This window comes from Oryza brachyantha, chromosome 11 (genome assembly GCF_000231095.2).
Source record: "Oryza brachyantha chromosome 11, ObraRS2, whole genome shotgun sequence".
Taxonomy (NCBI): Eukaryota; Viridiplantae; Streptophyta; class Magnoliopsida; order Poales; family Poaceae; genus Oryza; species Oryza brachyantha.
In genome coordinates this window covers 5,490,404-5,516,215 of record NC_023173.2, presented here as the reverse complement: position 1 = coordinate 5,516,215, position 25,812 = coordinate 5,490,404, and the positions used below count along the sequence as shown (strand labels likewise).

At 41.8% G+C, this 25,812-nt stretch overlaps 2 protein-coding genes across 8 annotated transcripts; both read left to right on the top strand.

Annotated features, from left to right (window-relative positions):
- LOC102708188 (anthranilate O-methyltransferase 1-like) lies at positions 1-21,294 on the top strand. Of its 7 annotated transcripts, none has more exons than XM_006662854.3 (7): positions 1-115; positions 1,414-1,626; positions 3,923-4,425; positions 18,968-19,069; positions 19,408-19,830; positions 19,945-20,205; positions 20,787-21,294. In XM_006662854.3, the coding sequence occupies exons 3-7, from the start codon at positions 4,375-4,377 to the stop codon at positions 21,162-21,164; spliced, it is 1,215 nt and encodes a 404-aa protein (XP_006662917.3). In that variant the 5' UTR covers positions 1-115; positions 1,414-1,626; positions 3,923-4,374; the 3' UTR covers positions 21,165-21,294. The 7 variants fall into 7 exon arrangements, 6 of the variants coding, with proteins under 6 accessions (XP_006662917.3, XP_040384611.1, XP_040384610.1 ...); XM_040528677.1 differs by lacking the exon at positions 1-115 and adding an exon at positions 1,237-1,252; XM_040528676.1 differs by lacking the exon at positions 1-115 and having other exon boundaries at positions 1,322-1,626.
- A 1,441-nt stretch (positions 21,295-22,735) lies between these two features.
- LOC102709884 (putative metabolite transport protein YwtG) lies at positions 22,736-25,091 on the top strand. Its single transcript, XM_006663281.2, has 2 exons — positions 22,736-23,119; positions 24,699-25,091. Exons 1-2 carry the CDS (start codon positions 22,736-22,738, stop codon positions 25,089-25,091), a joined length of 777 nt encoding a protein of 258 aa, XP_006663344.2.
- Positions 25,092-25,812: the final 721 nt, after the last annotated feature.

The window sequence follows — 25,812 nt, the reverse complement described above, 5'->3', positions numbered from 1 at the left end:
GTTGTTGATGCAAGGGATTTAGTGTTTTTTAAGCCATGAATTGAAGATCAAGGGCGATTTCCATATGATGAATGGGGACAACGAGTTCAGCTATGCCATGAATTCCTTAATACAAGTTTGTACTAACTTTACTGCTCTTCCATTCGCGTGCTTATTAGATATTATTGTTTCTGATTGTTTTTATGAAAATTGCATTCCCGATCAATTCATACGGAACTATTTTACGCGAACAAACTAGTTACCGATATGAAACAATTTACCCTAAAAAAACAAATTGCTTAGACACATGCCGGCATGTATGTATGAAATACTAAATCGATTTTGGTGTATATCAATGGTCTGATTTTTCTTTCACTAAAATCACACGAATATTACACATGTAACTTGCACTAGTTTGACACTAGAGAATATTATCGAATACGTTGATTATGTGCGTGAAGGAGATCAATTCTCTGGCATTACCTACTTGCGCAGAAGCACTGTAACACCCGCATCTTTTCGCTTATTCTTATATTTATAGTCAATATTTGAATTTTTGACTTTAAATTTATAGTTAATTTTTGATCTTTACACCAATGTTTATTTTTTAGCTAGTATTAGCTTCTAGATCGCTAAGAATACATTATAAATTTTTTTATTCACCGATAATTTTTTATGAGAATATGTAATTTGGTTTTTTTATATAAAACATCCAATCAATTAATCACCCTCGTCTTGTGTGCTTTTTGCGTGGGTCACGCCAAACTATACTGGCGCCGATTCGATTCCATCGGATCGATTCACCTCCCAAGAGATTCGGGAGCGCAGCAGCAAGCTAGCGATCTCGCTCATCTTTCCCAACGCATCGATCCATGCAAATATATTATTCGTGGCCATGCCTAGAGAAGGACCACGACACTAAACCTAATAATAGCTGGTACATGTATAAATTAAATATATTATTCGTGGATAGTAATCGGATAAATAGATTCATCCGATAGATATACGGGTATGAAAATATTCTTATGAACCCCGTAACGTTTACCAATGGATAATAACTACTCGTAGGTTTAAATGCATGTTATGACCTAATATCAAATTAGCCTAGCCCAATTAACCAAAACTCTAGGTATTTAAACCATCCATACCCTGTCCATCACACTATATGAACGTGTGATGTATTAAGTATCTAGTGTCTACTGTAATACACTATAAGAAAGCTACACAATTTAGATTGTTTTAAACTGTTGCGGGTATATAGGTGATCTAACGGGTAAGGTTTACCCAAGCGGGTATGGGTCTAGAAAATTTTTTCTATCTGTGATAGGTATGGGTATTTTAATGACACAGAATTTTGTTGGTCGGTATGGGTCTTGGGTATTAATATCCGATGGGTATTTATCTATTACCATCCCTAACCATGCATGTGCGCAGCAACGGCGCCGATCGATCGATCGAGCTCTCTGTCGGAGCGAGGAAGACGAACGAAGCTCCGCTTCGCCTAAGGAGCTATGGCCGCCCGCCGCGCCGGGCCGGCCGTCGCTATAAAAGCCATTTGCATCATCGCGTTCTCGTTAGCCAGCTCAAAACCGACAAAAAACATCGATCGTGTCTCACCTGCCCGGCCGGCCTCTTCTAGAGAGCTAGGTGAGAAACATGCAGCCCAAGATTAATTTACTGCGGTTGCCTGTTCCAAAATATAATTAATTAATTTTAGGATGGTTTAGCAAGGTTGACAAGATGTTATAAAAATTATTTTTAGTTGCTTCATGGTTCATTTTTTGAATTTTAGATTAATTAGATTTTTCTTTTTAAGGATCTTATTAGCTCTGGAATCACGGGATTAATTCTTGAAATCACAGCAATCGTTTTACAAATATTTATATTATGGTACGAATTTTGAATACTACAAACGTTTATATTTTTAAATGAGGAGAGAGAGAGAGTACTTATTAGTCCAATGATATTCTGTATTCAATATACGCAAGTGCTGGCGTTCCCTTTCTCCGTAGTGGACACAGACGTGCCTGGCGCACTTCCTTACCAATTCCTGCGCATTTGTGACGACGATTGGCCAGAAAAATCCTTGCGTGTACGCCTTTCCAACAAGTGTCTTAGCTGAGGCGTCAACTCTTAGCTGAGGCGTGGTTGACGCAGAGACCGGAGTGGATCGACTGGAGGATTTGTTTGCCCTCATCAGCGAACACGCAGCGCATAATGATGCCCGATGCGCTTCGTCAAAGGAGCTCTCTATTCGACACAATGTAGCAGTAGCTTCGTCGACACACGCGCTCGGCTTTTGCCTTATCAGTCGGGAGGACTTCCTCCGTGAGGAACTTGATGAATGGGTTTCTCCAGTCATCGTCGATGACTGCTACCATGCGTTCATCGGGGTTCGGCAGTTCATCATTGCTCTCTTCGTCTGCTACTTTGCTCGGGTCAGCTTGGGTTTGGCCTTTTTGCTGACTGTTGGCTCCGCGAGGTATTCGACGAATATGTCGGTTGGCACCTACAGGCGCTTCGAGCCGAGGTTGGCTAATTCGTCGGTGGCTTCGTTATTGTGCCATAGGACGTGGACTAGCTCGAGCCCGTTGAGCTTGTCTTCAAGCTTGCATAGCTCCTATCGGTAGGCTTCCATGTTTTTGTCAGCATAGGTCCACTCGTTCATGACCTAGTTGACCACTAGCTGGGAATCCCCACGGACGAGCAGCCGCCTAATCCCGAGGGATATAGCCAACAGTAGCCCCTGGAGGAGCGCTTTGTACTCGGCTACGTTATGCAAGGCCGGGAAGTGGATCTGGAGCACGTACTTGAACTTCTCGCCATTGGGCGATATAAGCACCACTCCGGCGCCAACCCCCGACATGCGTAAGGAGTCATCGAAAGACATTGTCCAGTGAGGCAGTTCTTCTTGCGCTATTTTCAGCTGTACGTCGGTCCATACGGCTACGATGTCGGGGAGTGTATGTGACTTGATCGCGGTGCGAGACTTGAAGGGGATGTCGTATGGCATCATCTCCAGTGCCCACTTTGCGTTGCGGCTTTGCACCTCCTTGTTGTGTATGATGTCGCCGGGTGGATAGGACGTAACGACTGAAACCTGGTGGGCTTGGTAGTAGTGAACAAGCTTCCATACCGTGATCAGGACGCCGTAGAGTAGTTTCTGGACTTGGGGGTATTTTAAATTGGACTCCCTGAGTACTTCGCTGATGAAGTAGACTAGTCGCCACACCAATTGGGCGTGTCCATCTTCCCGCTCGACCACAAGGATCGTGTTGATGACTTGTTCTATGGTCGAGACGTAGAGCAGGAGTAGCTCGCTCGGGTTAGGCGAAGCTAGCACAGGGGGAGAGGTCAAGTATTTCTCAAAGTCCTCAAAGGCTTCTTGGGCTTCCGGGGTCCACGTGAAGTGGTCGGTATTCTTTAGTAGCTTGAAGAAGGGCATCCCTCATAGGCCGAGTCTTGAGACGAATCGGCTAAGGACCGCCATGCATTTGGGACAATTTTGGGTCACCAAATCTGGTATCCGGAAGATAATACGGTTTCGGAGCCGGGTTCAGGTATTTTTTTCTCAGATACAAATACGGGTTCAGGAATATGGTATCCGACGGATATGGGTTACCCGGACAAAAAACGGATATTACCCGGTTAAATATCCTATTAAAGTGTTCCATATACATGGACATTAACTTTATTTATACTTCTTATTCATATATACTAACATACTAATGATATAATTTAATGAATCAATTATGTTTCCTTACAAGCTATGCTAACGCTAGCTGTTACTTCCATCATATAGTTGTATTTAAGACTTATGGAATAGTTAAATAGCTATTATATATGGTATATATAGTTGCTTTGATTTGATATCCAAATAAGTATTCATAACCGGGATCATTCGTATCCGTCTTAACATGTATCCTTTCCGTATTTGTGCCAGGTATTATCCGTCTTTATATTCGTATTGGACAATATCCGTATTCGACTTGATTTCGAAAAGAAAATATGGGTTAGGATACGGGAAGGATGCTATCTGACCGTATCCGACCCAGTTTCACCCCAATTGGTCTTTAGTCCCTTTTAGCACCTCCCATAGAGACTTATGGACCTAGACAGTTTTAGTCTCTTTTATACCCTCCTATTTGGTATTTTAGAGGCTAAAAGAGACTAAAGTGGAGGGAGTCCCTCCAAACAAACAACCCCTAAGCTCCTTGATTTAGAATGGATAACTATCATTCATATATACAGTTTCATACAGTGATTCAGTTTGTCGATAAAAGGTAAGAGATCTCTGTGAGCTCTCATACTCCACATAAGTACATAACGCTGTTGTTGATGCAAGGGATTTAGCGTTTTTTAAGCCATGAATTGAAGATCAAGGGCGATTTCCATATGATGAATGGGGACAACGAGTTCAGCTATGCCATGAATTCCTTAATACAAGTTTGTACTGACTTTCACTACTATAGAACCGGTTATCTGTGACGTGCCTAAATCCTTATTCGTGACGGACAATGGTCTGGTCAGTGATGAGCAGTCACTGATGAGAAAAACCTATCATTGATAGGCCAAAGTCCGTCACCGATGAACATCATCTTTAACGAGCCAAAAGTAAAACCCGTCACCGATATGCTCATAGCCCGTCACGGATGGCTCATCTTTGACAGGCTAAAATTACAGATCGTCACGGATGAGTTATCTGTGACGGGCCATGAGATACGGCCGGTCACGGATAACTCATCCGTGACGGGCGTTTATTACGGCCCTTCACAGATTGTGAAATACATAGAAAATAATTTGATTTATTTTGTGGCCTCATGATGTTGGTTGTTGTGCCCAAAAAAATGAATAAAGCAACATATATATTCTCAGAACCCCTACCCATATATATCAATCCATACGTTATTTTAATTTCAACACTAAAATAAAAACTACAGCCAAGTTACACTAAAATAATTTCTACCCCAAGCTGCCATCGGAACACCCGCTCCCGCAACCGGTCGCCCCCCACTCCCACCGCCTACTCCCGCCTACAGATCCGGGCAGGACGAGACCCACATCGCCACCCACTCGTCATCGTCGTCGGGGTCAGCGCTGCCGCCACCACCGGTGTCATCGTCGTCGCCCAGTCGTTGTCGTTGCCGCCCATCGTCGGGATTGGTGCCGCCGCGGAAGGGGCAACCCGAGCGACGGAGGCGACATGCCGAACGCCACGCGCACGCCGCCCACTCGAGCTCGGCGCTGAGAGAGGAAGAGAAAGAGAGGGAGGGGAGAGAAAGAATGAGAGATGAAGAGAACGAGTGAGAAGTAGAGAAATATATCAGTGGGAGGAGGGAGAGAGGGGAAAAGATAAAAATTTTAAAGTGGTGAGGGAAAATTTTCACTGAAAGTCTTCCATGTTATCTTTAACGGGCTATAATTATGGCTCGTCATGGATGAGTCATCCGTGACGGGCACTAATTTTAGCCCTTCACAGAGGACTCATTACATCTTTGACGGGCCATAGTTATGGCCCGTCACGGATGACTCATCCGTGACGTTACTTGATTTTGGCCCTTCACGGATAAGTCGTGCAGGGCATAAATTTTGGCCCGACACAGATGATATGTCATCGGTGATGGGCCAAACTGAATAGAGACATCTACGACGAGCCTTATTTTGGCCCGTCACAGATGAGTGTGAGTGTGATGAGCTGTTAGATTCCATCACGGATGACTCGTTAAATTTGCTAGGTTCTGTAGTAGTGTTTACTGCTCTTCCATTCGCGTGCTTATTAGATATTATTGTTTCTGATTGTTTTTATGGAAATTTTATGTAACCAAAAAATTCCATTCCCGATCAATTCATACGGAACTATTTTACACGAACAAACTAGTTACCGATATGAACCAATTTACCCTAAAAAAACAAATTGCTTAGACACATGCCGGCATGTATGTATGAAATACTAAATCGATTTTGGTGTATATCAATGGTCTGATTTTTCTTTCACTAAAATCACACGAATATTACAAATGTAACTTGCACTAGTTTGATACTAGAGAATATTATCGAATACGTTGATTATGTGCGTGATGGAGATCAATTCCCTGGCATTACCTACTTGCGCACAAGCACTGTAACACCGGCATCTTTTCGCTTATTTTTATGTTTATATGTAAATATTTAAAATTTTGACCTTAAATTTATAGTTGATTTTTAGATCTTTACATTAAAGTTTATTTTGTAGCTAGGGTTAGCTTCTAGATCACTAAGAACACATTATAATTTTTTTATTCACCGATTATTTTTTTGAAAATATGTAATTTGGTTTTTTATATAAAACATCCAATCAATTAATCACCCTCGTCTTGTGTGCTTTTTGCGTGGGTCACGCCAAACTATACTGGCGCCGATTCGATTCCATCGGATCGATTCACCTCCCAAGAGATTCGTGACCGCAGCAGCAAGCTAGCGATCTCGCTTATCCTTCCCAACGCATCGATCCATGCAAATCCGGCGAGCGATCTCTCCCGCGTGGCCATGCATAGAGATGGCAACTACCACGACCCTAAACCAAATGGGTTTTTATTTGTTAAGGTAAGTATATGAATTAAATATATTATTGGTGGATTGTAATCGGATAAATAGATTCACCCGATACGTGTGTATGAAAATGTTCTTATGATCCTTGTAACGTTTACCCATGGGTAATAACTACCCGCAAGTTTAAATACATGTCATCACCTAATATCAAATTAGCCTGGCCCAATTAACCAAAAAACCCTAGGTATTCAAACCATCCATACCCTTTCCACCACACTATATGAATATGTGATGTCTTAAGTATCTACTGTCTACTGTAATACACTATAAGAAAACTATACAATTTAGATTGTTTTAAACTGTTACGGGTATATGGATGATCCGATAGGTATTTACAAAAGCGGATATGGGTCTGGAAAAATTTTCCTACCCGTGAGGGGTATGGTATTTTGATGTCTCACAATTTTGCTGGTGGGTATGAGTCAGTGGTATCAATAACCAATGGGTGAGCATTCCCAACAGCTCATCTAAATTTGGTCATCCATATCTTTATTTGGATGATTATTTAAATTAGTTTTATCATTTATATCTCTTTATACTTCACTAGATCATTCATATATGTCATCCTCTATATCTCTTTGGAGGATGGGAAATCATCTAAATATAAAGGTTATCTCTCGTAATATGTATGACATCTAGAAATAGATGATAGGATAGTCGTTTTATTTGAGCTCAATTTATAGTTTTCATCCTCTATTTTCATAATAAAGGATGGGATAGATGAGTCGTTGGGATGCTCTTACCCATTGCCATCCCATGTGCGCAGCAACGGCGCCGATCGATCGAGCTCTGTCGGAGCGATGTCGACGAACGAAGCTTCGCTTCGCCTGACGAGCTATGGCTGCCCGCCGCGCCGCGCCGGCCGTCGCTATAAAAGCCATTTGCATCATCGCGTTCTCGTTAGCCAGCTCAAAACCGAGAAAAAATTAACCACCTTGCCGGCGCCGGCGCCGGCCGGGAAAGTCTCCAGAGCACATCCGATCGCCGCGCGCAAAGAACATCGATCGGGTCTCAGCTGCCCGGCCGGCCTCTTCTAGCTACCTAGGTGAGAAACATGCATGCAGCCCAACATTTACTGACGTTGCCTCCGTTCCAAAATATAATTAATTAATTTGTTTAGGATGGTTTAGCAAGGCTGACAAGATATTATAAAAATTGTTTTTAGTTGCTTCATGGTTCATTTTTTGAATTTTAGATTAATTAGATTTTTCTTTTTAAGAATCTTATTAGCTCTGGAAGCATCCGAATTAATTCTTGAAATCACAACAATCGTTTTACAAGTATTTATATTATGGTACAAATTTTGAATACTACAAACGTTTATATTTTTAAATGATGAGAGAGAGATTATTTCTTAGTCCAATGATATTCTGTATTCAATATACGCATGTGCTGGAGTTCCCATTCTCCACACTGGACACAGACGTGCCTGGCACATTGACTTTAGAGCAAGTTCAATAGTATAGCTAACTAATAGCTCCAATTCATTTATATTCAATATAATAGTTAATTCATACAATAGTTATATATAAAATATTAGTACATGGTTCCACATATCATACACACTAAGCATCTTGGAGCCCGTGCTGTAGCTAGCTATAAATTAGTAGCTCATTGCTCTCTCTCCTCTCTTTTCTCTTCAAATATGTTTATAGCCTCACTGGAATGGAACCGGTTATCTCTAACGGGCTTAAAGTATCATCTCTATCGGACATCGCCCCCGTCACTAAACAAATGTCAGTGATGTGAGAAAATATCTCAATCGGGCATCCGGCCGTCACAGATGATATTCATCTCAATCGGGCCTGGATTATGGCCCGTCACAGATAACTCTCATCTCTGACGGGCCGTAATGTAGGTCCGTCACAGATGAGTATAATCCAAAAAAATAAATTTTATTATCTGTGATTCTCATCTCTAACGGGCCATAATTATGGCCCGTCACGGATGACTCTCATCTCTAACGGGCCTAGATTATGGCCCGTCAAAAATGAGTATAATCCGAAAAAAATAAATTTTATCATATGCGTGCCTTTGGTCATCTCTGACGTGCATTTGTTGGTCACTCGTTGCCTTCCCTGTAGGTCACTCATCTCTGACGGACATTTTGTTAGCTTTTGTCCTCACTCGTGTGATTTCCTAGTAGGTCACCCATCTAGGAATTGCTCTAGGCTAAGCACGCTCACTCGTGCCTTCCCTGTGGGTCACTCATCTCTGACGGACATTTTATTAGCTTTTGTCCTCACTCGTGTGACTTCCTAGTAGGTCACCCATCTAGAAATTGCTCTATGCTCTAGGCTAAGCACGCTTAACTTCGTAGTTTTTTGAAGATTTATTCTGGAAAAGAAATTGTAATTTGTTGGTATAAGTATCCTTTTAATCCTATTAACCCTTGGGCTAGGATGTCACATCCTATCATCCCCAATTCATATACATTCATTCACAAACACAACCATCAATATATTAAACACAACCACATTCATACAAATTTTACTCTGGTATTTTTGCAATATAACATTTTTGAACAATTTGAATTCGAATTTAAAAATATGACAACTTCAAAAAATATTTTCAAATAATAAATGATTTTAACTGAAAAATTTATCAACAAAAAAGTCGTATAACTCATCAATATCTATAACTTTTATTTTGTGAATTTTTCTATACAGTATTTTTTAAACAGTTTAAATTTGAATTTGAAAATATGACAAATTCAAACGACATTTTGAAATACTAAATGATTTCAACTGAAAAAGTCATGAACAACAAAGACGTATAACTCATCAAGATCTATAATTTTTACTTTGGAATTTTTGCTATATAACATTTTTTGAACAATTTGAATTCAAACTTAAAAATATGGAAACTTCAAACAATATTTTCGAATACTAAATGATTTCATCTGAAAAAGTCATCAACAACAAAGTTGTATAAATTGTATAACTCATCAATATCTATAACTTTTATTTTGTTCAATTCCTATACAACATGTTTTTGAACAGTTTGAATTTTAATTTGAAAATATGACAACTTCAAACAACATTTTGAAATACTAAATGATTTCAATTGAAAAAGTCATCAACAACAAAGATGTATAACTCATTAAGATCTATAACTTTTATTTGGGTCACTTGTTCATCCGATAAAGTGATAGTAACATTATTCATGAAATTCACATAAACTTTGTTGTTGATAATTTTTCCATTTGAAATCATTTAGTATTTAAAAAATATAGTTTGAAGTTGTCATATTTAAAAATAGTCATCAGTGATGGGCTACAATTTAGGCTCGTCAGAGATGAGGGTCATCAGTGACAGGCCATAATTTAGGCCCGTCAGAGATGAGGGTCATCAGGCCCGTCAGAGATAAGAGTCATCCGTGACGGGCCATAATTTAGGCCCGTCAGAGATGAGAGACATCCGTGACGGGCCATAATCTACGCCCGATTAAGGTGAGTGTCATCTTTAACGGGCTTGATAATTCGGTCCGATTGAGATGATTGAGACAATCTCAATCGGGCATACATTTTGTTCCCGTCATAGATGAGTATCATCTCTGACAGGCTCTAAACATATGCACTTGGATTTGGCTGTGCGACTACATCTACAATGAGCTCATTTTAGACCCGATTGAGATGACTTCGTTCTGACGGCCCAATAGCCTAGGCATACAATGAGCCGTCACAGATGAGGGGATCTGTACTAGTGCCTGCTATTGTACCTGCTCTTAGCTTGAGGACGATAGTGAATCCGACTCAGCTTGTCAGTCCTTGACTACTCGTTATAGGATTCAAATCATAATTATCATTAGTGTCACGGGTAACCCCTTAGAGCATAACAACTGTCTATATACATCCACGTCGGATTAATCGTCCTACGTGGTATAATTAACTCAAGATAGTAATCCTACGTGGTATCATTAACTCAAAAAATGATCGTCGTCTCTTCGTTCGTTTACTTGGACACATGCTCCCATGTTGCATGCAACCTTAAGAAATACTTCATGTATTGATTGTATGCAACAAATAGAAAACATAAAAATAAAGTATTAAATATGCTACAGACAACCAAATAGATAACTTATTGTATAAGTTATCTACTTAGCTGTCTATATATATCAGACAACAGTCTATCTATATTGTTGTGCATGCTCTTAACCCTCTGTACTCTAGGGCTGTTCTATCTTCGACGTTCTTAGGTTCAAAATTTAAGGGTGTGCTTGCCTATTGTCCTCTATGTTTTTTCTTACAATCAAAATATATACTTAGTTTTGTGTAGAGCATAACTAAGGGTGTATTTCATGAGTAGGATTTGGGTGGATAGGACATAGCCGTTGTCTTTTTTAGGTTGTTTGGTTGGACAATAAAAGTAGGATTTAGCCACCACCTAGAAAATATTCTCTCTTGATGCTAGATATGAAATGGATGGACAAGGCCGTACATTCATCTCACCTTCTTAGATTTTTTCCTTTTTCACCTTCTCACTACAGAACCGGAGAACACTAACTCCATAAACCCCGGCGGTGGGCGACGGGCAGTCTCTCGCAGTGTAGTGAAGGGCGCGGGGTCAGGCCGGAGAGCTATAGGCAATGTGCTGAGGGCGGCGGCCCATGGAGCTTCGGCCGGAAAGGGTGCAGGTGGCGGCAGGCCAAGGGCCAGTCTTCGTCCGAAGACGGTTAGGAGGGTGGCGGCCGAGCTAGCTGCTACCGTCGTCAGTAGATTTTGGAGTAATTAACTAGATTTTGGAGGAAAAATAAGAACTACCCGGAGGAATATGCTACAGACAACCAAGTAAATAACTTATGATATAAGTTGTCTATTTAGTTGTCTGTATATATCAGACAACATCTCGCCTATACTGTTGTGAATGCTCTTAACCCTTTGTACTCTAGGGCTGCTATGTTCGATGTTTTTAGGTTTTGAATTTGAGAGTGTGCTTGTATATTATCCTCTATTTTTTTTGCAGTCAAAATACGTATTGTTTTAATAAGTGATAGTGGCTCGGTGGACTCCACTCGGCCATACTACCACAGATATTTTTTTCTGCCAAAGTATACGTTGATTAATATATACAATAAGACCTGGTTAGTTTTACAATAGAGGATAACTAAGGATGCTTTTGGTTTATAAGATTTGAATGGATTGGACATAGCAGCCGTCTTTTTCAGGTTGTTCATCTAGAAGATATTCTCTCTTGGGTGGACAAGGCCGTACACTCACCTCAGCTTCTTAGATTTTTCCTTCTTCACCTTGAGAACACTAACCCCATAAACCTGGCGGTGCGCGGCAGGTGGCGGGCCGTCTCCGGTGGCGCAGTGAAGGGCGCGGGGGCGGGCCGGCGAGGTATAGGCGATCTGCTGAGGGCAGCGGCCAGCGGGGCTTCGGCCGGAAAGGGTGCAGGTGGCGGCAGGCCGAAGGCAGGTCGTCGCCCAGAGACGGTGCAGGGGAGCGGCGGCCGGCCGAGCTAGCTGCTGCAGTCGGTCGTAGAGGGTTATTACAGTTGTTTCCAGTTTTAAAAATCCAGCAGATAGTTGTTAGATAATTCAATTCAATCATAAACAATAGATTACGAATTTAAACCCTAATCAGCACATGATCACCGATTAATTCAAATGCGGAAAACTAAATAAACCTGCAGATGAAGCCATCTGATTCCCTTCTTTTCTTTTCTTCAATTCCGTTTTCTCTCCTTCGTCTCCAGCAAGATTAGGTCACCGGTGATCTAATTTGAATCTCCGACCTTCGGATCTCCAACGGCACTGCCCTGGAATCGCCGCACGAAACCCTTCCAGCGCTTCTCTGATCGGGAGAGCTTGATTTCGAATTTCTAGTTTAGAGAATAAGCGACACGAGCGTCCCCGTGGGCTCCTCTTCTTTTATATAGCGCTGGTGGGCCTCGGGGGCTTTTCCTAATCCGATTCTGATCCGTAACCACCGATCGCAGTTACGGCCCATAAGGGTTACGAATTTCAGAGTTAGAGATGGATTACGGATAGGATTACGGTGGTTATATCCTTTCCTAAATATCGGCTAACCGATAAATCAACCAACATTCTCCCCTTGATTTAGAGGTTAATTACGAGTCCATCATACAATACAGCTCCCTAAAGCAATGTGTCTCAACAACATTTCGCATCATTGAGACAACAAGACTTATAGTTCACAATATCATACGAGTAAACCCTTGATTAATTAAGCGGGTGTTGATTGAACTTAATTGCCCCGGTTTCCAGGATCTTTATTCAAGGTCATTACACAATCCCATGTTGGCCACATGTTCTTTGAACAAGTTGGGAGGTAAGCCTTTAGTTAACGGATCCGCAAGCATTGATTTAGTGTTTATGTATTCAATTTTGATTGTTTGATCCTGTACTCTATCTTTCACAACATGGTATTTAATGTCAATGTGTTTGGCAGCTTCACTTGACTTGTTACTCGTATAGAAAACTGCAGCCTCATTGTCGCAGTATATAGTCAGTGGTCTTTCAATGCTGTCAACCACTTGTAATCCCGGGATAAAATTTTTAAGCCATACAGCCTGCCCCGTTGCGTGATAACATGCCACAAATTTTGCCTGCATTGTCGACGATGCAGTCAGTGTTTGTTTAGTACTTTTCCATGAAATGGCTCCCCCCGCAAGAGTGAATATATACCCAGAAGTAGATTTCTTGGTATCTAAACACCCTGCGAAGTCAGCATCCGAATAGCCTATAACTTCAAGCTTATCAGATTTTCTGTATGTGAGCATGTAATGTTTAGTTCCTTGCAAATAACGCAATACTTTCTTTACTGCCTTCCAGTGGTCCATACCTGGTTTAGACAGATATCTGCCAAGCATCCCGGTTACAAACGCCAAGTCTGGTCGCGTACAAACTTGAGCATACATTAAGCTTCCGACAGCTGAAGCATATGGTACCTTAGTCATTTCTTTTTCTTCCAATTCATTTCTCGGACTTTGGAATGAACCAAACTTGTCCCCTTTCATAATTGGAGCAGGTGATGTCGAGCATTTGCTCATATTATATCTTTCCAATACTCTGGAAATATATAATTTCTGTGATAAACCTAGCACCCCTTTGGACCTGTCTCGGTGAATCTCAATACCCAAAACGTATGATGCATCACCGAGATCTTTCATATCAAATTTCGATGACAAAAATTCCTTGGTTTCTCGCAGCAGATTCTTGTCACTGCTTTCTAATAAAATGTCATCTACATAGAGTACTAGTAGAATGAATTTCCCACCTTTAGTTTTGGTATAAATGCAGTTGTCCACCTTATTTTCCTTAAATCTGAATTTCTTGATAATTTCATCGAACTTAAGGTTCCACTGCCTTGACGCCTGTTTAAGTCCATAGATGGATTTCTTAAGTTTGCATCCCATATGGCTCTTTCCTTCCACAACAAAACCTTCCGGTTGAGCCATGTACACATTTTCATTTAAATCGCCATTTAGAAATGTTGTTTTCACATCCATTTGATGGAGTTCTAAATCATAATGTGCCACTAGCGCCATGACAATTCTGAATGAGTCTTTCTTAGAGACAGGAGAGAATGTTTCATTGTAATCAATTCCTTCTCTCTGCGAAAAACCCTTCGCCACAAGCCTTGCTTTGAATCGTTCGATATTTCCTTTGGAGTCCAATTTAGTTTTGTAGACCCATTTGCAGTCTACTGTTTTTACTCCTTTAGGAATTTCTACTAGATCCCACACTTTATTTTGGCTCATCGATTTGAGTTCATCTTCCATGGCTTGAACCCACTTGGATGAATTTTTACTGCTTATGGCTTCTTTAATGAGGGGGGGTCGTCCACCTTCCCAATATCTTCACCCATGTAAATTTCATAATAATCAGGGATGGCAGATCTCCTGTTCCGTTGTGATCGTCTTAATTCTTGATTTTCATTATTGACCACAGACGGTTCAGGATCAGGTTGCGGAATTTCTTCTTCATTATGTATCACAGGACTCTGTTGAGGCTCATTATTTTCATGGGTTTCAATATTTTCCTCAGCAGTAGCCGTAGCGCCAACCGTGGGAACTACAGTTTGTGGTACATTATGAAAAATAGGGACATTATTCTCTTGGATTTCCGGAGGAGAAGAAACACTCACCCGAATTTCCTCAAGATTAATTTCCCTTTCCTGTGAGCTCCCCATTTCATAATTTTCCAAGAAGACAGCGTGTCTGGTTTCTACAAATTTAGTGACACGGTCTGGACAGTAAAATCGATATCCCTTAGAATGTGACGGGTAACCGATAAAATGACAGCTCACAGTCTTGGGGTCTAATTTCTTTAATTGGGGGTTGAATAATTTCGCTTCTGCACGGCAGCCCCACACTTTCAAATAATTTAATGTCGGTTTTCTTCCGGTCCACGGTTCATACGGAGTTTTCGGCACGGACTTGCTTGGAACTCTGTTTAGTATGTGTGCAGCCGTTTTTCATGCCTCAATCCATAATTTATTTGATAAGTTGGAGTGACTAAGCATGCTCCGCACCATCTCCATGAGTGTGCGGTTGCATCTTTCTGCCACTCCATTTTGTTGAGGCTCCCCAGGCATGGAATATTGTGCAATAATCCCATGAATCTGAAGATATTGAGCAAATGGACCAGGACTTTGCCCAAATGGAGCATGTTTCCCATAGTACTCACCACCACGGTCTGATCTCACTATTTTAATTTTCGCGTTGTGCTGGTTTTCAACTTCTGCTTTGAATATTTTGAATTTTTCGAGAGATTCAGAACGATCGCTTATGGGGTAAATATATCCATAACGGGAGTAATCATCCGTAAATGTAATGAATGAATCAAAACCATCTACAGATGTCACTGGGAACGGTCCACAAATATCAGTGTGAATTATTTCTAGTGGACTCGTGCTCCTAGTGGCTCCTTTCTTAATTGATTTAGCAAATTTTCCTTTAACGCAATCTATGCAATGATCAGCGTCAGAAAAGTCTAAGGGGAGTAATAATTCTTCTTTAATGAGACGTTCGATTCTCCCCCTAGAAATGTGGCCTAAGCGACAGTGCCACAATTTCGATAAAGTCTCATTTTTATCATTGCAGGCATTTATGACATTCATCACAGTATAATCCAAAGAGAGCAAGTAGAGTTTGTCTCGCACGAAGGCAAGACCAATTACTTTATTTAGATGCTTAATGTAACAAGTTCTCTTGGAAAAATAACAGTCATATCCTGACTCTGTTAGGACTCTGACTGAAATAAGATTTCTTTTAACGGAAGGAGCAACTAAGACATTATTAAGGATTAAATTGTAGCCACTAGGAAGCTTGAGTGCGAGGTCTCCAACAGCCTCCACTTCAATCTCCGCTCCATCAGCTACTCTTAGGATGTGCTCCCCCTTTCTTAGCGTCTGGACGCCATTCAATCCCTGTAATGAATTAGTGACGTGCACGGTGGCACCTGAGTCAACCCACCAAGAATTCCGGGAAAACTCAACATATAGGGATTCATTAACGTTGGAAATTTTATTAATTTCATTTATACCTTTACGGGCCAACCACTCCTTGAAGCGGGGGCAGTCTTTGTGCCAATGTCTATCACTGTCACAGAAAGTGCAGTGAGGATTCTTGAATTTTGGCCCAGCTGAAGGTTGAGCAGTTGATTGAGCAGCCTTACTCCCTCCTTGTTTCGGAGGGTGAGGTGGCTTGCCCTTTTTCTTTGATCCAGAGGCTTCTCCTTGATGGAACTTCCTCTTGCCCTTAGAGTTGACGAGGTTGAGCTGGTCAATGTGTTTCTGCCTTTTGGCCTTTTGACGCTCTTCCTCTTCCACTGCGTGGGAGATAAGCTCTGAAATGGTCCACTTTTCTCTTTGAGTATTGTAGTGAATTTTGAACGGATCATAATTAGAGTTTAGTGAGTTCAGGATGAAATGGACAAGATAGGCTTCCGAAATTTCCATGTCCATCGTTTTTAGTTGATGAGCCATGTGTGACATTTCCATGATGTGTTGTGGCATAGGTTTTGGTACACGCCTTGTAGTTCGATTCAATGTTTGCCATGTACGTCTTAACATTGTCAGAGTCAGCAATCCCCCCTATAATGGAAGGAGAGATGTTGCTCTTGATGTACATTACGGACACTCTGTTTGATTTCTCCCAAACGGGCCACTTTTCATCGTAAGCCCACTTGAGATTGGTGTATTGCTCATCATTTTCATCCATGAAGTCAGCTAATTTTGGCTCCACGGGTGGATCCTCTCTAAGTGCGAGATCATTTTCCAACAGCCCCAAATTCAGGAGCATGTTGTTTTTCCATTCAGCATAATTAGTCCCATTAAGTGGCTCAATCCTTTTGAGCTGTGACAAAGCTGCAGATAACAATTTATACTATAAAACATTTGATCAAAAATAAAATAATATGTGTATAATACTTCTCCAAATCTAATCACCGTTGGGCAAAAAAGACTTAGAAAAATAAAATAAATCATTAATTATATCACCGTTGGGCAGAAATAATCAAGGAAGAAATAATCAAATTTAAATTGACGTGAAATCATAAATAACGTTGGTCAATAAATGACTTCACATCATAAATTCTTTCTAGCAAACTTCCCGTTGGTTCCATTTGACTAGAAATAATTTTCTGAGCAATAAATTTTTTTTTGCAATTTTAAACAGCCCATAACAAGGTATAAACTAATTTCTGGAATTTTTTTAAAAAATAATTAATCAATTTTTTTTAATTCTGGCCTATCCATTTACCGGGCTGGCCTACAAGAGGTCGGCCCGTTAGGCAGCGCGCGCGCGCGGGGACAACGGCCCACACGGCGCACTCGGCCCAAATAGCGGCGGCGGCCCAGGATTGAACTCAGCCGTCCGATCGCAACATGGGCAAAAGAGCCGGCGGCTCCAAACCCTAACCCTAGCCCCCGATTTTTCCTCTCCTCCCACTTTTCTCCTCTTCTTCGGCGGTGGACGGCGAGCGCCCGGCGCTGGATGGCGGCGGCGTGGCGGTCCGGCGGGGAGGGCGCACGCCCGTCGCCCGTCAGCTGGGGGGCGGACGCGCCCGAAGGCAGCGGCGCCCAAGCCGGCCGTTTCCCGTCGGCACGGAGGTCCGGCGACAGTGACGGCGCACGCGCGGCGGAGCCGGCGTGGCCGGAGGAGGAGAGCGGAAGCGGCGGCGCCCTTGCGCTGGCGCGCGGCAACCACGCACGCGCGCGTGCCACGCACGGGTCGAAGCCCGCTCGGCGGCAGCGGCGGTGGATGGCGGCCGATCCCCGGCACAAATAGCGGCGGCACCGGCGCACGCACGGATGGGCGAAGCCCACCCGACGGCGACGGCGACGACCGGTATTGCTCCAGTGAGCTTTCTTCAATCCGAAGCCGGATCGAATAGTTTGGTTGATTGCAATTCGATCTAGGGTTTGAGATTTTTTTTTTGATTTCTCGGTTTGGAATTCGAATCAATTATAGTGTATGTGACTAATTTGAATCCTTCACCGATTAGATCATCAATAGGCCAAAATAATTGATTAATTCATAATTAATCACTAATGGGATCAAATACGATTAGGATTGGCTCTGATACCACAATGTTAGATAATTCAATTCAATCATAAACAATAGATTACGAATTTAAATCCTAATCAGCATATGATCACCGATTAATTCAAATGCGGAAAACTAAATAAACCTGCAAATGAAGCCATCTGATTCCCTTCTTTTCTTTTCTTCAATTCCGTTTTCTTTCCTTCGTCTCCGGCAAGATTAGGTCGCCGGTGATCTAATTTGAATCTCCGACCTTCGGGTCTCCAACGGCACTGCCCTGGAATCGCCGCACGAAACCCTTCCAGCGCTTCTCTGATCGGGAGAGCTTGATTTCGAATTTCTGGTTTAGAGAATAAGCGACACGAGCGTCCCCGTGGGCTCCTCTTCTTTTATATAGCGCTGGTGGGCCTGGGGGCTTTTCCTAATCCGATTCTAATCCGTAACCACCGATCGCAGTTACGGCCCATAAGGGTTACGAATTTCAGAGTTAGAGATGGATTACGGATAGGATTACGGTGGTTATATCCTTTCCTAAATATCGGCTAACCGATAAATCAACCAACAATAGTAACCTTGTTTGGAGTAATTTACTAGATTTTGGAGGAAAAATAAGAACAAATACCCAGAGGAATAATTCCTATTTAGTCTGTAGGAATTTCATAGGATATGGAGAATTCCGCTACATTTTTAAGAATTGTAATTATTCTATAGTACATTTGATAGTTTTTGGAGAGATTTCCCTTTTGAGAGATGTATAGCTTGTTCTTTTTTTAAAAAAAAAAAAATCTCAGACAAGCACATTCAGATTGTCTGTCATAGGAAGAAGTTATTATGAGCTTATTCCTTAACTCAATATAACAATATTGTTATGTTGTCCTGGGCAGATAGCAACATATATATCTTTCAAAGTCATGAAGATTGAACGCGATTTGCACATGATGAAAGGGGATGGTGAGTACAGCTATGCCAAGAATTCTATGATACAGGTCTCTGTACAACTCTTATCTTTCTTCCATTTCTTTGCTTATTAAATTGTTGTTTCATTACAAGCAAAACATACTGTTCCGCCAAAATTCTTAAGTGCAATTTATCCCACACTGTAGACTGTACTCCGTAGGATAACTACTAATATATAGTGGATTTTTTGTTGTATATATGTGTGTGTGTAGATATTGAATTAATTAACAAATTAAATTCCAATTTGGCAAGTCCACGACACCTTTCTCCCCACTGTCAGTTACAATCAGCCAGCATCAGAGTTGGCACATGACAAATTTGTTTGACCACAATTTTGATAATTGTTTTGCCTCATATCCATCCACAGAGAAGAGCTGTTCTTGCTACCAGGCCAATACTCCAGAAAGCTGTGAGGGAAGTGTGCAGAGATCTTCATCCCCAATTAATGGTCATAGCTGACCTAGGTTGCTCCTCTGGTAAAAACACGCTCCTCTTCGTCTCCGAGGTGCTCAACACAATATGCGAAAGCCCTACCAGCACCCTCAACAAGGAGGAGAGCCCCATGGAGGTCCAGTTCTTTCTCAATGACCTCCATGGCAACGACTTCAACCATGTGTTCCAATCGCTGGAGCAACTCGAGCAGTCGACGAGACAGGAATGCGCCTGCAGAGGGCTGCAGCCTCCTCCATACTATGTGGCAGGTCTGCCTGGCTCCTTCTACGCCAGGCTCTTCCCGTGCAGCAGCGTCCATCTCTTCCATTCCTCCATGAGCGTCACGTGGCTCTCTCAGGTACATCAAGCTTGCTGATCGCTGATCATATAAATGACTCATTGCATAAAATGATTAGGACCTGAATCTAGCTTCTGATCATGCATCTGTATATATGTGTTCTTGGACAAGCAGGTCCCTGAGCATCTCGGCTGCTTGAATGAAGGGAATGTTCACGTAGGGGCAACCACACAGCCAGCAGTGGCAAGGCTCTACCAGGATCAGTTTGAGAAGGACTTCTCCCGGTTCCTGCACATGAGGTGCAGAGAGATTGTGGCTGGAGGCCGGATGGTGCTGACACTTGTTGGGAGGAAGAGGGAAGATGTGTTCGACGCAGGAAGGACAACCAAGATATTCGAGTTACTCTCGCAGGGGCTGCGCACTCTCGTTTCTGAGGTATGCATGTTATTGTTAATTTGAACCACAATGTTATTCTTTGATGTTAAAATTAAAATCCAAGTGCACCTAATTAGCAAAGAGAGCGCTAGCTATAAATAGCTATCTAAAGTTCGAGTTGTGTTTTGGTCCGTACTTTGTTGAATTCTTCATGGAAATACCTAGCACGTGCAAAATATGTTAAAATATGCCTGTACATGGAAAGATAACTATTTTAAAAAAAATAAAGTTGACTTCTTTTCTTAATTTTATACTGGCCTCTTATACCACTAATAGAAATAGTAGTAGAAACAACCTGATCCGTCAGTTTACAAGTCTCTCACTTCATTGAGCAATTATACCATATTGGTTTTACACTACCAATAAACAGGACTTTTTCTTGACACAGATTTGGAACGCGTGACAATGTAAAAGAGACGTATAAAAAGTATGAAGAGCATATTTGTGTATCCAACCAGCATATATTAGCCTTTAATTGTAGTACAATGTTTTTAATCTGAAGCGCATTAATAAAAATCAACTCATACATAGATCGATATAGTCAAACTGATACATGGAAAATTCTGCATTTTGCACAACAGGGACGTCTTGAAAAGGAGAAGCTGGACTCCTTCAACATACCGGTGTACTGCCCTTCGACTGAGGAGCTGAAGCAGCTGGTGCAGCAGAACGGGCTGCTTCACATCACTGACATCCATCTCTTCGAGATGGACGGTAGCCCCACGGATGAGTCGCCGGAGTCGGCCGATGCTGCCGTCGCCGCCGCTCAGGCCGCCGGCGAGAGTATGTCTGCGACCCTAAGGGCATCGACGGAGCCCCTCATCGTGAGCCATTTTGTGGAGTCTATACTTGAAGACCTGTTTGCTTTGTTTGCCCGTAATTTTACTAGCTATATTGAGAGCGAGGATGAGCAGAGCGGCATCTTTGTGATCACAATGTCCTTGGAGGCAAAACACTAGCTAGCAATCTAATAGTAGTGTCACCGTATGTGCTCTCCTTATATTAGAGTGTTTCAATAATAAGCTATTTTATAGTGCACCTTCTTACTTTCTCCTCCGTTTAACAATGTAAGACTTTCTATATTTATATGGATGCTAATAAATTTTGATATATATACAAATCATATATATTTCATCAATATATTGAATGAATCTAGGTAAACTTACAAAGTCTTACCGATAGTACCTCCTAAGAGATAAGAGGTACAGCAAATGTTAGCCACTGGTTATTCCAGCAATTTTTAAATTAAAATATATTTCCTCACTTCAATTACTGTATCATGGCACTGCAAAGATCAAGAGTCATAATTTCCCATTCTAACTTAATGATCCATGCATGCGTTGCATTAATTCAGTGGACACATGCATGTTAATATAATTTCAAATTTGAAATATGTGAAGCTACGCATGCAAATAAATTCAACCACACAGACATCACAAAAATTTCTTCTATGGCTTTAATATTTTTAAAATACACGCAATGTGTATGCATTATTGTCAGATTTGAAATTTTGCATTCTACTGTTCATTTCTAACTCTAAATACAATTCAAATGTGATGAAAGAAATTGCATTCACAGTACTATATAAATGATTATCCCAGGTGACCCTCTAAACATCTCAAGCGGATCATACTAGGTACCATATAAGATGAGCTCTCCTAAAAAAACCTATCACAGGTGGGCCACTAAGAGGCCCATATGAGAAAACTTGTTATTGTACGTGGGCCTCCCAGTGGCCCGTCCACAATACTATGAATTTCAAAATAATATATATTTACACCTAAGCTTTTCATATTAAGTTAGATACAAATGAAAATTTGTAATTTAACTTTTTTATTTGAGATTTTTATAGATCCAAATATTCCTTATAATATCTTATATATTCTTTTACAAAATCTCAGATTTATGTTTCGAATGATCACAATGAAAATATGATCTATATGAAAGTTTTAAAACTCGATTCGATCAGATTTGTAACTTTGTAATTCATTACATTTTTATTTAACATTATTTGTAAAACATTATAAGTTTAGAAGATATAAAGTAAAAATAATAACATCTTGCTATTAAACCAAAATGGATTTATAGTGTAGGAAAAAAGGATGAGTGTGTGTGAATATAAAGTGTTGATTAAAAAAGTATGGCTGGTAAGAGCATTCTAAATTGGACTCGCTAAATATCTATTTAGCCACTCTCCATTTTATTTGGAGAGTCTAATTCAATTTGTACTCTAGCAGCTTCTCCATCCATTGTCTCTATTTTAAGTCTATAAGTGGCGGGACCTATGTGTCAGCCTCTATATTCATTTTCTCCCCCTCTTCCTCATCTCTCCCTCCTCCTCTCCCAGGTCCACGCCGGACGGGGACAGCAGCAGACGGTAGCGGCGACAGTCACGGCGCCGGCGCGGACGGCAGCAGCGGTGGCGTGCGGCGGTAGTGGAGGGCAGAGGACGGCATGGACAGCGGCCGCGCGCGCGGCGGTGTGCTGTGGCGGTCGCGACTGCGTGCGGCGGCGGTGGTCGGCGCGGACGATGCAGCTCGCGTTGGCGTTCTTCCTCACCAGGACAGAGCTGTGCGCCGGCGCGATGAACCTGGCGATGCTAATCGTGGGGCGGATCTGCCTCGGCGTCGGCGTCGGGTTCGGCAACCAGGCGGCGCCGCTGTTACTATCAGAGATCGCGCCGGCGCACATCCGTGGCGCGCTCAACATCCTCTTCCATCTCGACGTCACCATTGGGATCCTCATCGCCAACGTGGTCAACTACTTCACCTCAAACATCCACCCAGTTGGCTGGAGGTACTTGCCCGGTGGTGCTGGCATGCCCGCAGTGCTATTCCTCGGATCACTGGCGATCACCAAGATGCCGACGAGCCTCGTCGAGCAGGGGTGCCGCGAGCGGTGGACGGCAGTGGTGGTCAGTGCGTGTAGTAGTAGTACGTGGGACCCATTGTTCTGCAAGTCTCTAGGGCTGGACAAAGACTGGCCAAATTTAGCTAGCGAGAGAGTGTGATTGGTCATTCTGTTAGAGCTCGTTTTTTGCTTTGAATAGCTAAAATTTGACTTGGAGAGATTAATAGAGAGTCTGTTAAAAATGCTCTAATACATGGGTCTCACAACACAAAAAAGAGCTGGCCATGCCAAATAAGTCAGGTATGAAAATGATTTTTGACTGCCTGTGAAGGTGTTCTCTGTAGTGGTGAATTGTGGGTCTCACCACTGGTAAGTTGATGCATTATATCAACCATTGTGTCAATGTTTAATGTATGATATAGATAAACTTGGATCACGTTAAAAAAACCTTCAATAATATATCCTCTTATGGAGAGAAATTTTAGACAACGATTATTTTTTCAGAGTGAAACTGAAATAAAGTGTAGTCTAATTAATGTAACAAGTTGACAGGATGTCAAGCTTTTGGTATTTAGGAGATGCCATTTGAGAAAAATTTTGGATATGGTTCTGTTTCCCTGTTTTCTCTTGCTTCCATTCAGTAGAGATAGATTGATCCCGCTAACCACTAGAGATACAGCCTAACCAGAGTTAACCAATATATGGACAAATGGAGGTTTCACCGCTAACCATAATGTAATTAAGGCTTGCCAATGACTACGGCATGCATATATATACGTGGTTGAAAATTAGAAAAAAAATATAAAAAATGACTACGCAAAAAATCTCTCGTTTGTTAGTAAATGATAAATTAAGTATATCACGTCTCATTCGGCATGTTGTTATTTTTCTCCATCTCTCTACGTACATCAGTTCTTCACATGTATTGTTAGGCATAAGAGCTATGTGATGAAAAAAATGGGTTTAATTGCCTCTTCATGGCAATTGGCGAAAGTACAACACACATATTCCAGTGCATACACTCCTGATTTGGGATCTCGTTAATGTGGTCGCAATGGAATGTACTACAAGTGTGGTTTGGGAAGTCCCTTGTATATATTCATAAATGGGCTAAGCTGGACCTAGTTTGCCACTTTCGTTGGTGCATGAAACATTGCCCTTTTTTTTTAAGTATCTTTTCGGCTATTTCAAACTTTGCAGTTCGAAAACACGGCAAAATTTCTTGTATTTTGATTACTTTGTCCCATTAGGTCTTATGAATATCATAGTATTTATAGGATTATTTCATTCTCTATATTTAAATTTGAGATTGGCAAGACCGCATTTTTCTAGTGTGAGGTTTCTCGAGCCGAGTTCATCAACTTCATATTATTCAATCCACTGCATATTATTCAACATAACTTGATCACCGTTTCTTTTATCAGAGAATTGATCACCGTTACAAGCTTGATACATATTAACCAACAGAGAAACTACTTGACACCCGACACATACGATAACTGAAAAATAAAATACATACTGAGACGCCACGCACACGGAACAAAGCTTATTGAGACGCCAGAGATCAAGTGGACGCACGCATGCAGTACGTGTTCATCATCTCCTATCGTTTTTGCTTATCGATCACTGTGGTGGCCCTCTAGTTGCCGCACCACAAGGGATCTATGGTGAAGCACTGCCTCTGGCAGACGGCCGGTGCAAGGTTGAGGAAGAAGACGCACCTGGTGAAGCAAACCTTGAAGCAGGGCGCCTCGCATGGCGTACCGCAGCTTGGGAAGGCGAAGCATGGCGCGGCCGCCGGCAGCAGTGGCGCCTGCAGAAGGCTCCTCCTCTTCGCGAGCCCCTGCGGGAGCCGCCCGTCCTCCTCCGCCGCCGCCGCCGGTGACGGCGCCGCCAGCAGGGCCAGCATGAGTACTGCGGCGGCCATGATCGTCGTAAGTGTCGCAGTACTGGAAGCCATTGCTAGCAGGGTAGCACGAGTGGCAGCTGAGCTGAGCTCTGAGACTGAGAGGTCTACACAAGAAGAAGAAGCTTAATTTGCCTTTTTGCACAGCTGCTTAATTGCTGGCTGTGTTGTGACTGAGCTGATGACATTGCCGCTGATGCTAGATCGTATATTTATAGGCCAACAAGCACGTATGATAGGCGATTACAGGTGATGGTAGGATCTTACAGAATTGTTTGGAGAGTTGATTACTATATATTATATTGGTGATGCTCATTCCTCGTGCTCTCGACTCACGTGGTGCGTATCCTGCTAACAACATTGTATACTTCATTATCGATTGATGGAGATCCCAGTTTGATAGTTTACTTAGATGTTAAGTTGAATGTGTTAACTTTATTGGCATCGCTGATATACAAATTACCACTCTGGAAGAAAGAAGACAAATTACGAACAGTTATAATTTGAATAGAGGTACTTAATTAGTGAGACAAGTTATACTCTAAAACGGACACTTATTTAGGGACTAATTTTGAATGGAAAGTGATCCCTTATTTTTTGAGCAGGGCAGACGTATAGTTTGTGGTGTTCAGCTTGCATCCCTTGGTTGACTTAGGGATCTAACCCCAATGCAAGTTAGTAACTCCATTTATCTACTTGATTAAAAATGTTGGTGACATGCACATCATGCGCTTAGTATTAAATGTAGCACTGTATTATTACTATGTGTTGTTGACATTGATAACTTTGACATATAACATGTGAAGTACACTAATGTCAACTGAAAATAGTTCTCATCACCTAGAAAATTT

Bases quoted from the DNA above. Each gene is read 5' to 3' on its own strand.
- LOC102708188 (XM_006662854.3), top strand. From the start codon at position 4,375: ATGATGAATGGGGACAACGAGTTCAGCTATGCCATGAATTCCTTAATA. The intron at 4,426-18,967 runs GTTTGTACTGAC...TGTCCTGGGCAG, and splicing joins CCATGAATTCCTTAATACAA to ATAGCAACATATATATCTTT. The intron at 19,070-19,407 runs GTCTCTGTACAA...ATCCATCCACAG, and splicing joins CCAAGAATTCTATGATACAG to AGAAGAGCTGTTCTTGCTAC.
- LOC102709884 (XM_006663281.2), top strand. From the start codon at position 22,736: ATGCAGCTCGCGTTGGCGTTCTTCCTCACCAGGACAGAGCTGTGCGCC. The intron at 23,120-24,698 runs GTCAGTGCGTGT...GTGGCCCTCTAG, and splicing joins AGCGGTGGACGGCAGTGGTG to TTGCCGCACCACAAGGGATC.